This window comes from Crocuta crocuta, unplaced genomic scaffold (genome assembly GCF_008692635.1).
Source record: "Crocuta crocuta isolate KB4526 unplaced genomic scaffold, BGI_CrCroc_1.0 scaffold186, whole genome shotgun sequence".
In the NCBI taxonomy this organism is placed as follows: domain Eukaryota; kingdom Metazoa; phylum Chordata; class Mammalia; order Carnivora; family Hyaenidae; genus Crocuta; species Crocuta crocuta.
In genome coordinates, this window is record NW_027551569.1 from 4,293,844 (window position 1) to 4,303,648 (window position 9,805).

At 40.3% G+C, this 9,805-nt stretch overlaps 2 protein-coding genes across 4 annotated transcripts in view; one reads left to right on the plus strand and one right to left on the minus strand.

Annotated features, from left to right (window-relative positions):
• SNW1 (SNW domain containing 1) overlaps positions 1 to 1,088 on the plus strand; it is a 32,364-nt gene extending 31,276 nt beyond the window's left edge. The window contains exons 13-14 of one of the 2 annotated variants that reach the window (XM_077750627.1): positions 155 to 318; positions 399 to 1,088. In XM_077750627.1, coding sequence (XP_077606753.1) covers positions 155 to 318; positions 399 to 597 — 363 coding nt within the window. In that variant the 3' untranslated portion in view covers positions 598 to 1,088. Of the gene's footprint in view, positions 1 to 154 lie in introns of both variants that reach the window. The other variant, XM_077750626.1, reaches the window with a different exon arrangement.
• Positions 1,082 to 9,774, minus strand: SLIRP (SRA stem-loop interacting RNA binding protein). 2 transcript variants are annotated; one of them, XM_077750628.1, is made up of 4 exons: positions 9,654 to 9,774; positions 6,162 to 6,220; positions 1,878 to 1,985; positions 1,082 to 1,194 (listed from the first exon to the last, which is right to left on the minus strand). In XM_077750628.1, the coding sequence occupies exons 1-4, from the start codon at positions 9,748 to 9,750 to the stop codon at positions 1,123 to 1,125; spliced, it is 336 nt and encodes a 111-aa protein (XP_077606754.1). In that variant the 5' UTR covers positions 9,751 to 9,774; the 3' UTR covers positions 1,082 to 1,122. The 2 variants fall into 2 exon arrangements, with proteins under 2 accessions (XP_077606754.1, XP_077606755.1); XM_077750629.1 differs by lacking the exon at positions 9,654 to 9,774 and adding an exon at positions 9,527 to 9,621.
• Positions 9,775 to 9,805: the final 31 nt, after the last annotated feature.

Genomic DNA, 9,805 nt, shown 5'->3' on the forward strand with positions numbered 1-9,805 from the left:
AGTAGTCCTGAATTGTTAATTAGCACTTTATTTAATCTGAGGACCAAAGGTGATAAGAATAAAAGTTTATGGACTTTGTTTTTTTAATGAAGATCATTTTAATTCACAGTTCAGATTGCTGAAAATGTTAACTTTTAATGTACTTTTTCCACAGGGTATGGACAGTGGTTTTGCAGGTGGAGAAGATGAAATTTATAACGTTTATGATCAAGCCTGGAGAGGTGGCAAAGATATGGCCCAGAATATTTACAGGCCCAGTAAAAATCTGGACAAAGACATGTATGGAGATGACCTAGAAGCCAGAATAAAGACCAACAGGTACCAATGCAGACAGCTCAGTTTCAGTGTTTGCACTAGTAAAAACAGAGTGGTTCATACTCCTTTTTCTTTTTCCCTAGATTTGTTCCCGATAAGGAGTTTTCTGGTTCAGACCGTAGGCAAAGAGGCCGAGAAGGACCAGTTCAGTTTGAGGAAGATCCTTTTGGTTTGGACAAGTTTTTGGAAGAGGCCAAACAGCACGGTGGCTCTAAAAGACCCTCAGACAGCAGCCGCCCCAAGGAACATGAGCATGAAGGCAAGAAGAGGAGGAAGGAGTAGATACACTGCTCTTGAAAGTCAATGAACTTTTATCTGTAACCCTAATGATGCAAGTCAGATGGGGAAACACTGTAAATGGCCAGGAGAAAAACCAAATCTGGGTGTCAGATCCCAGCACTACTTTTTATTATGGGAGTAAGGGGGAGGGGGGTGGAAAATTCTTTGAACTATTTAGTTTTTTTTAAACAGTGGGTTGTGTTTGTGCTTCTCCTACCTTTTGGCATTTATAGAACATACTGCCCCACACATGAAATGAGACCACTTCCTTTTGTGTGACATTAGTACTTTGGGGATAATATTTTGTGTAAAAATGACTGCTGATGAATAGTTGCCCCAACCACAGCGAGTAGAAGGATGTTCACATACTACAACTGTCCTGCCAAATGACCCCTGCCCCTACTGAGCTCGGTTTTCATTTGGAATGGGGAAAGCAGGCTCTTGCTTGGTGCAACTACTTGTTTCAAATAAAAACATTTAGACAAAATTTTCAATTTTGTTTCCTTTATTTGATAGCTAGCAATAGTCTCAAAAATCTTTTTCTTCATCAGATGTTTGATCCCCTTGCAAAATTTTTGGTCTTTGAGCTTGAATGGAGAGCTGAAAAAAATCAAATAAGCATTGTAAGACAATATCTGCAAAACACCACAACTAAAAACTGCCCCCTAAGACTGCCTGTTTATTATGGAGTCAGCAGCAATAAGTCAAGAGGATGTTAGTTGTTCCCTGTTCTTTTTTTTAAATTGTTTTTGTTTTATTTATTTCTGAGAGAGAGAGAGACAGCATGAGCAGGGGAGGGTCAAAGAGAGAGGGAGATACAGAATCTGAAACAGGCTCCAGGCTCTGAGCTGTCAGCACAGAGCCCGATGAGGGGCTCAAATCCACGAACCATGAGATCATGACCTAAGCCGAAGCCGGACGCTTAACCAACTGAGCCACCCAGGCGCCCCTATTCTTAAAATCAACTGCTTTGACCCAAGGTTGCATGGTAAGTGGAAAGGGCAGAATTGCAACCCCTTCACTATCTTGTCAGTAGACTCCTGTTCCCACTATCTTGTCAGTAGATTCCTGTTCCCACTGCTCTACATTAGAGGCCCCTTGCTAACCATTACAGGGTCTTCCTCTACTACCCTAGAACTGGCACTCTCCCACCCCCACCACTCTTTAACCAATACTAAGGGAACCTTAGTTATAAATCTTCCAAAGACCTTGGGCGATTCCATACTTCTGACCTACTGACTGATCCATAGAATGCTCATGACGTTATACAGAAAAATATTTACCTTTACTCCATCAACAATATGGTTTTCTTGCTGTAATGCATTCTGAAGTTCTTCTTCTGAAGAAAACTGAATCCAGGCCATACCTCTGTGAAATCCAGTTTCTTTGTCCTAAAAACTCAAAATTTAGGAAGAGATTAATCATGAATTTGGGAAAGTTAACATGAGCTCCAAAACAAACTACCAACTTTTCATCTGCCAAAATGGGATAACTAACATATTAATAGATGTAAAAAAAAACAAAAAAACAAAAAAAACCCTTCCTTTAATGCCTCCTAGTTACAAAAGGCTTACCCCTGTGTTAGTCTTAACATTCTGCTTTTCTGCTGCCACTGGAGAAGTAAAATATGGGTAGTAAAGTTTCTTTATCATTCAAGATACAAACCACACTAACAGTAATAGGGAAATTTTAATCACATAAAGAAATACAGTACTCTATTTCTAACTTCCTCACTTTTAGAAACTAAAAAATTAAGCCTCAAAATCTAGGTGCATTTCTGGTAATTTTGGAGACCAATTACTCTCATTACCACCACTACCATTACAATCACATACTCAATACTCCTAATGAAAAATAGGAAAAAAAATATATATATATACAGTATTACCCTTATTTACCTAGCTCCGGATTCCGAGGTAATGCTACTTCCCTTTGTGCAAAAGACAAGAGTGCTTATCATCCAACCTATACATCAGCACGTGTATAGGTAAAGATTCTAGTGGAATCTTTCTAGTGGAATTTATGTGGAAAAGATTCTAGTATGCTTGGGAGCACCCTGCCCCCACCCCACCAGCACTACTATTTAAAGAACAGAGGTCCCTGGGGTGGCTCAGTCCGTTAAGCATCCAACTCTTGATTTTGGCTCCGGTTATGATCTCAAGGTTGTGAGGTCAAGCCTGCCATTGGGCTCTGTGCTGGTCATTGAGACGACTTAAGATTCTCTCTCTCCCTCTGCCCCTGGTCATCGAGACGACTTAAGATTCTCTCTCTTCCTCTGCCCCTCCCCACCCTAATAAAAAGAACAGATACAGAGATGTCTATTCACTCAGTGTACATCATCATCAATCTTGTTACAAAGTTATGTTGTGTTCCAGACCACATTCTAATTCTAAAAAACTCAAACCAAATTCTAAAAAACTGCCCCTATATTTAAAAAGTGACTTTTTAAAGAGAGAAATAGTGGGAGAGTAAGGTACAGGAGGGAGGGAGGGAATCTTTTTTTTTTTTTTTTTTTATTTTTTTTTTTTTTTTGAGAGAGNTTTTTTAATGTTTATCTATTTTTGAGAGAGAGCGAGGGAGACACAATCCAAATCAGGCTCCAAGTTCTGAGCTGTCAGCACAGGGCCCGAACCACGAACCATGAGATCATGACCAGAGCTGAAATCGGACACTCAACCGACTGAGCCACCCAGGCGCCCCAGAGAGAGAATCTTAAGCAGGTTTCATGCTCAGTTAGGGTTAGTAGAGGCCAACATAGGGCTTGTGGTCCCAGGACCCTGGGATGGTGACCTGAGCTGAAATCTAGAGTCCAAGGCTCAACTGACAAAGCCACCCAGGCACTCCTAAAAGGTTACTTTTTAAGTATAAACCTAAACTGCATGAAGTTTCAGGTAATGTCCCAGTGATTCACTCCTTACCTCAGAAAAATACACTTTCTCCTCTACCCCTTATGATAATTTCTATAAACGCCTTAAAAATTTGTGTTTGGGGGCGCCTGCGTGGTTCAGTCAGTTAAGTGTCCAACTCTTAATCTGGGCTCAGGTCATGCTCTCCAGGTCATGAGATCAAGCTCCACATCAAGCTGCATGACTGAGCGTGGAGCCTGCTTGGGATTCTCTCTCATCCTCTCTCTCTGCCCTTCCCCTCCTTGCACTCTCTCTCTCTCAAAATAAACATTTGAAAAAATATTTTGTATAAAACTCAGGTAATGCGTAGCTAAAACAGGAACCTGGATTTCTAACTTGATTACATGAATTTGTTTACCAGAAACTGTTTTCCTGTTATATTTTAGTTTTACCAAGAATCAAAACTTTCTTTTGTTTAAATCTAAGATCTGGTAACACCAAGTCCTAATTATTTTATTTATACTTCTAAGAGGGAAATGGCCACCAAAAAAAAAATGTGGATAAAATTTTTGGATAAAATTTTTTTAATGCTCTTCAAAAAAACACAAATTTCATACTCTTTGTAAAATTGTACTTTTTAAGCTTATAGAAACATGTCAGTAATACATGTGCCTCATTCTTTTAATCCACTACATAAAACTCCATTGTATCAATAAATATCTATTTAATCCCACTGATAAACATTTAGGTTCTTTCCAGTAGTATTACTATTTTTTTTAATTTACTTTAGTTGAGAGAGACAGTGTGTGAGCAGGGGAGAGGGGTAGAGGGAGAGACAGAGAATCTTAACCAGCCTCCATGCTCAGTGCATAGCCCGATCTCACAACTCTGGGATAATGACCTGAGCCAAAATCAAGAGTCAGAAGCTCAACCAACTGAGCCACAGAGGCATCCCTTTCCAGTTATTAGTGAATGATTTCCGCACACCATTTCCGCAGAATAAATGCCTAAAAATGGAATTGCTAGATAAAAGCAAATACAAATTCTGAGTTTTTATTTTGCCAAACTACCCTTCAGAAATGAAGTAAACTTATGAGCAATTTTAGTGCCAGCTTCCCTATACCCTCACTAGCAACAGATAGGAGTAACCCATTAGATCATTGAAAAGCAGCTAACATTAGGGGCGCCTGGGTGGCTTAGTCGGTTAAGCGTCCGACTTTCGCTTAGGTCATGATCTCGCGGTTCGTGGNGCAACTAACATTAAACCAAGAGTTAAGAATTTAAACAGCCCAGAATAAAGCAAAACAAATTTATAAACTGATTCCTAAACATTCCTTAGAAAGCAAAGGAGGAGAACCTGGGTGGCTCAGTCGAGTGAGCATCTAACTTCTGCTCAGGTCATGATCTCACAGTTCATGAGTTCAAGCCCCACATCAGGCTCTGTGCTGACAGCTCACAGCCTGGAGTCTGCTTTGGATTCTGCGTCTTCCTCTCTGCCCCTCCTCCGCTCACACTGTGTCTCTCTCTCCCTTTCTCTCAAAAATAAACATTAAAAAAAGTTTTAAAAAAGGAAATATAACAAATATAAAAACACTAAAAGAAAAAAAGGCATTCAACTTAATAAGGATAAAGACTGAAACAGATATTCTCCCAGTTAGTTTTTAAAAATTTATTTAATTTTTTTTAACGTTTATTCATTTTTGAGAGACAAGAGAGACAGAGCATGAGATGGGGAGGGACAGAGATAGAGAGGGAGACAGAATCCGAAGCAGGCTCTAGGCTCTGAGCTGTCAGCACAGTGCCCAACGCAGGGCTCTAACTCGGAGACTGTGAGATCACGACCTGGGCCAAAGTTGGACGCCTTAACCAACTGTGCCACCCAGGAGCCCCTCCACCAATTAATTTTAAGATAAAATCATCCTCTAGTAAGTATCAAGTCCGTATTATAATACTGCAATAGGCAGAATTCTAAGATGGCCCCGTGATCTATACATGTCCCACCAACTTACCCTCGTATAACCCTTTCCCCTTGAGGGTGTGTGGGACCTGTGACATGCTTTTAACCAAAGAATATAGCAAAAATGATGGTATCTTGCTTCCCTGATCAGGTTACTTAACAAGGGTGATGGGATGCCACTCCCATGACTATGTTCTAAGACAGACTTAACAGACTAGAGAGATAAACTCCTCTGCTGACTTTGAAGAAATAAGCTGTCATGCTGGGAGAGCCTACAGACCTCCCAGGTAACAAGGAGCTTCAGGTAGTCCCTACAAGCTGAAAGCCAGCAAAACAGTAGATACCTCAGTCCAACAGTTCAAAGATGAATTCTGCCAACAACCTGAGGGATCTTGGACATCAGTCTTTCCCAGTTGAGGCTCTGATGAGACCAAAGCCCCAGCTGACACCTGGCCTGCAGCTATGTGAGACCCTGAACAGAAGACCCAGCAAGGCTGTGCCCAGATCCCTGATCTGCAGAAACTGTGAGGTAACTTATATGCACGTTGTTTTGAGTCCCTGTGGTAATATGTTATGCGCAGTATAAGTTTTTTTTACTTTTTAATCAGTATCACCCATAATTTTATCAATAAAGATTCAGAACATCTTTACTTCATTAGAAAGTCATACAACTAGATATGTTTTGACAAAAAGTCAAGAATTCGAGGATAAAATCTGAGGATCAAGGATGAAAGGATAATTTTTTTTTTAAAGAGAATACTCACAAAAGGTAAAACGCACTTTCGTATATGGCCAAACTGTGCAAAGTGTTCTCTCAGCTCACCTGTATAGGAGAAAACATGTTAAAAGTAGTTCATGTATTTTCGGGTACCTGGCTGGTTCAGTCAGTAAAGCATGTGACTCTTGAAATCGAAGTTGTGAATTCAAGTCCCATGATGGGCATAGAGATTACTTAAAAAAAAAAAAAAAGGAATTAATATATTTTGTATCTTCCATCCTAGATTGTAGGTAGAAAGCAAAAGAGGACCCAGAGTTCCCAAACATTTTGTAACAGGAGCTACTTTGCATTTCCTTGAAGCCTTAAGATTTAGAAAGCAGCTATGGTATTAACCACATAACTTCCTCAAGTTATGATGGGGTTACAGCTGATAAACCTATCATAAGTTGAAAATGCATTTAATCCATCTAACCTACTGAACAGCATAGCTTAGACCAGCCTACCTTAAACATGCTTAGAATACTTACATTAGCCTACCGTCGGGCAAAATCATCTAACACAAAGCCTTTTTTATAATAAAGTGTTGAATTTCTTACGTAATTTACTGACTACTGAAAATGAAAACCAGAACGGTCGTATGGGCACAGAACAGCTATTAAGTCTATCAGTTATTTACCCTCGTCATCACATGGCTGACTTGGGACTGCATTTTGCTGCTGTTGCCGCCTAGTATCACAAGAGTATCATACTGCATTTCACTAGCAGGAAAAAAAAAATCAAAATTCAAAGTAGAGTTTCTTCAGAATGTGTATCACTATCACACCACTGTAAAGTCAAAAAATTGTAAATGAAACCACTGTAAGTCAAGAACCACCTCTACAGGGGCGCCTGGGTAGCTCAGTTGGTTAAGCATCCAACTTTGGCTCAGGTCATGGTCTCACTGTTCGTGAGTTCAAGCCCCACATCCGGCTCTGTGCTGACAGCTCAGAGCCTGGAGCCTTCTTGGGATTCTGTGTCTTCCTCTCTCTGCCCCTCCCCCACTTGCACTCTTTCTCTCAAAAATAAACAAAAAAACTAAAAAATTAAAAAATAAAAATAGAACCATCTCTATACAGCTGCAATGTACCAGATTTGGGGAGAGTGTGTGTAGGGACACGCACAGATAAACTGCTGCGTGGACTGTAGTCTTCGTCCCCAGCAGAGGACTATCTTCATCAGTTACAGTGCTAGGTGCATGGATAACAATCCTTGTGAGAAATTCACACAGAAGACAAACTACAGTATGTTGTTTAGCCATATTAGAGATTTTCAAATAAAAGCTCAATTTACTTGCTTTCCATAAAGTTTACATTCAGTTAAATAGCTGATACTTTAAAATTTGTTGAGACGACCCTGTTTACCCTTCCTGTCTTACTTCCCATTGCTGGCCCACAGATACTCTCCAGTATAGCAAATGAAGTTCTGTGTGTCCTGTGGATTTCCATCATTGTTAATCGTTCTTTCCCCCTTGTTATGTCAGTAATCCTATCTCTTCCTGCCTAAATTGTAATTATCCTTCAAGACTCAAACCAAATATATCCACTGAATATTATTTTATTGGGCATGTACTGCAATACAAAACAATGTTTTATCTTTACTCCTGTGAGTCCTCGAAGATGCACAGTAATCTTAAAGATCAAAAACTACACGGTCTCTTCTGAACGACAGTGTCTGTACTTTCAGATTTATATTTCATATTACCTGGTTACTTCCCCTAGTACATCTAAACCTCACTGGTTCAACAACTGCCTGTATCTGTTGGAAGTCTCCACACCACACCACATCACCACAACTTCCCTGAGTGTTGAGTCCACTATGTGAACAGTACTTCATACACAGTAGAGCAATATTTGATGAATGAATAAATGTCTAGTAATCCTTCAACAACCCACAGGAACTAAATTTCTTAAGAGCTCTGTTGGTCAAATCAGTTGGCAGGATCAGGACCTCAGAGACCATGTTACTAGAGAATAAACAAAATAGTGTTAAATATACATGTTCTAAACCAGGTATTAAAAGTTCTAGAAAACATTGACTTCCAAAACAAATTAATTCCGCAAGGTGACCCTCTTCCCAAATTACCTATAACTGTTAAGGGAAAACAGCTACAAGCACCAAGAACAACGCCCACCACAAACACTCCTTAAATACTTGCTGAATGAATGGCTGAACTAAGAGAGAATGTTTCAAAGTTGTATGTGACATAGACTCTTTGTAAAAGTTTTTAACCAACCCATTATGGTCTGTAAACCTGCCCCTGAGCCTTTACACTGTTTCACAGGGCCTAAGCAAGACATTGTACTAGCTTGGTCTTCACCTGCCACACATTGAAAGGTTAAGACACAAACCGATCTATTTTCCATTCCACTACCCACACCTGGACCACAAAAACTAAAAGGTGAGTAATCCCAGTTCCATTCTTTTGTTTAAGGGAGATGACCTGACACATGAAAATGGAGAAAACTGACCGTGGGTTTTTAATTTTTGGTAAGTAAAATATAAAAACCTTTTCTCAAAACTGCAACTTAACAAAAATCAATGTTGGTGAGAGATTTCAATACTGATTACTCCCAACCCTCTATCTCCTGCCTAGGTCTCTCCCCCGAGCTTCAATTACAGTAATCATGAAAATAACTGTCATTTATTGAGCACTTACTATGTATCTAGCACAGGCCTAAGCGATTTACATATACTCATTTTAACCCAATCAAAAATCCTATGAGGAAGGTAACAGCGACTCCAATTAATACATGAAACTGAATTACAGAAGTGAGTCCTGTTCCCAAATTACCTCCCTTTGTGTTGCACTACTAAATGACCGAGGTGGAATTTTAACCTAAGCAGTATGGTTTAAGAGGGCACTTCTCAATTGATACACAATCTCCTCTATCCAATTGCTGACGCAGACTTCACAGGTTTTTCTTAAACTCAACCCATTTAAACTTTTCTCATCTTCTTTAAACCTGCTTCTCCTACACTATAACCAGGATATTCACCAACGCTAAAAACCTGGAAGTTGTTCTTCCGTTTCCTTCATTGCGTACTCTTCCCCCATTCAAACCATCGCGAAGAGCCGTTGATTTTGTTTTAACATAAGTGGATCTGACCACTACCCTATTTCAGGTCCTCATCTTTGAACTAAATTACTGAATTTGCCTTTTAGTTCGTCTCCTTGCCTTCAATCTTGCCAGTGTGACTCCATCCTCCACACCGCAATCAAAACAATCCCTTCTAAATCGTACATCTTAACCTTTTCAAGTAAGGAGCCGTTCTACCAAATCACTCCGACAGGCAGGAGACCCTGGATACATGCCGCAAAAGCTCAAGGGACATCCCTAAACAATTAATTGGAAGAAAAAAAAATCTGCTCACTGGCCTGCTCAGGAGCAACAGCTCTTAATCCAACCACCATGCTGATTTAAGCGTTCCGCCAAGAGCAGTGCTTTTGAGGATCGCTTGAGCCTAAAACTTCTTCCCCTAATACGTCTCCATCACTCACTCGAGGCTGCGGTCCAGGGAATTTTTCTGACGAAAGCTACCGGCCGGTTAGCGCTCGCACGCAGCGCCATAGCAGCCCTCGCTGCCGAAGCCGCCATCTTTAAATTAAAGACCTCTGTGACCAGTGGTCACGACCCCGGAAGAACCTCTTCC

Excerpts from the sequence above, each read along its gene's own strand:
- SLIRP (XM_077750628.1), bottom strand. The coding sequence starts at position 9,750 with ATGGCGGCTTCGGCAGCGAGGGCTGCTATGGCGCTGCGTGCGAGCGCT. Across the intron at positions 6,221-9,653 it reads TCCCTGGACCGCAGCCTCGA|GTGAGCTGAGAGAACACTTT; the intron begins GTGAGTGATGGA and ends TCTCCTATACAG. Across the intron at positions 1,986-6,161 it reads GAAAGTGCGTTTTACCTTTT|GACAAAGAAACTGGATTTCA; the intron begins GTGAGTATTCTC and ends TTGAGTTTTTAG.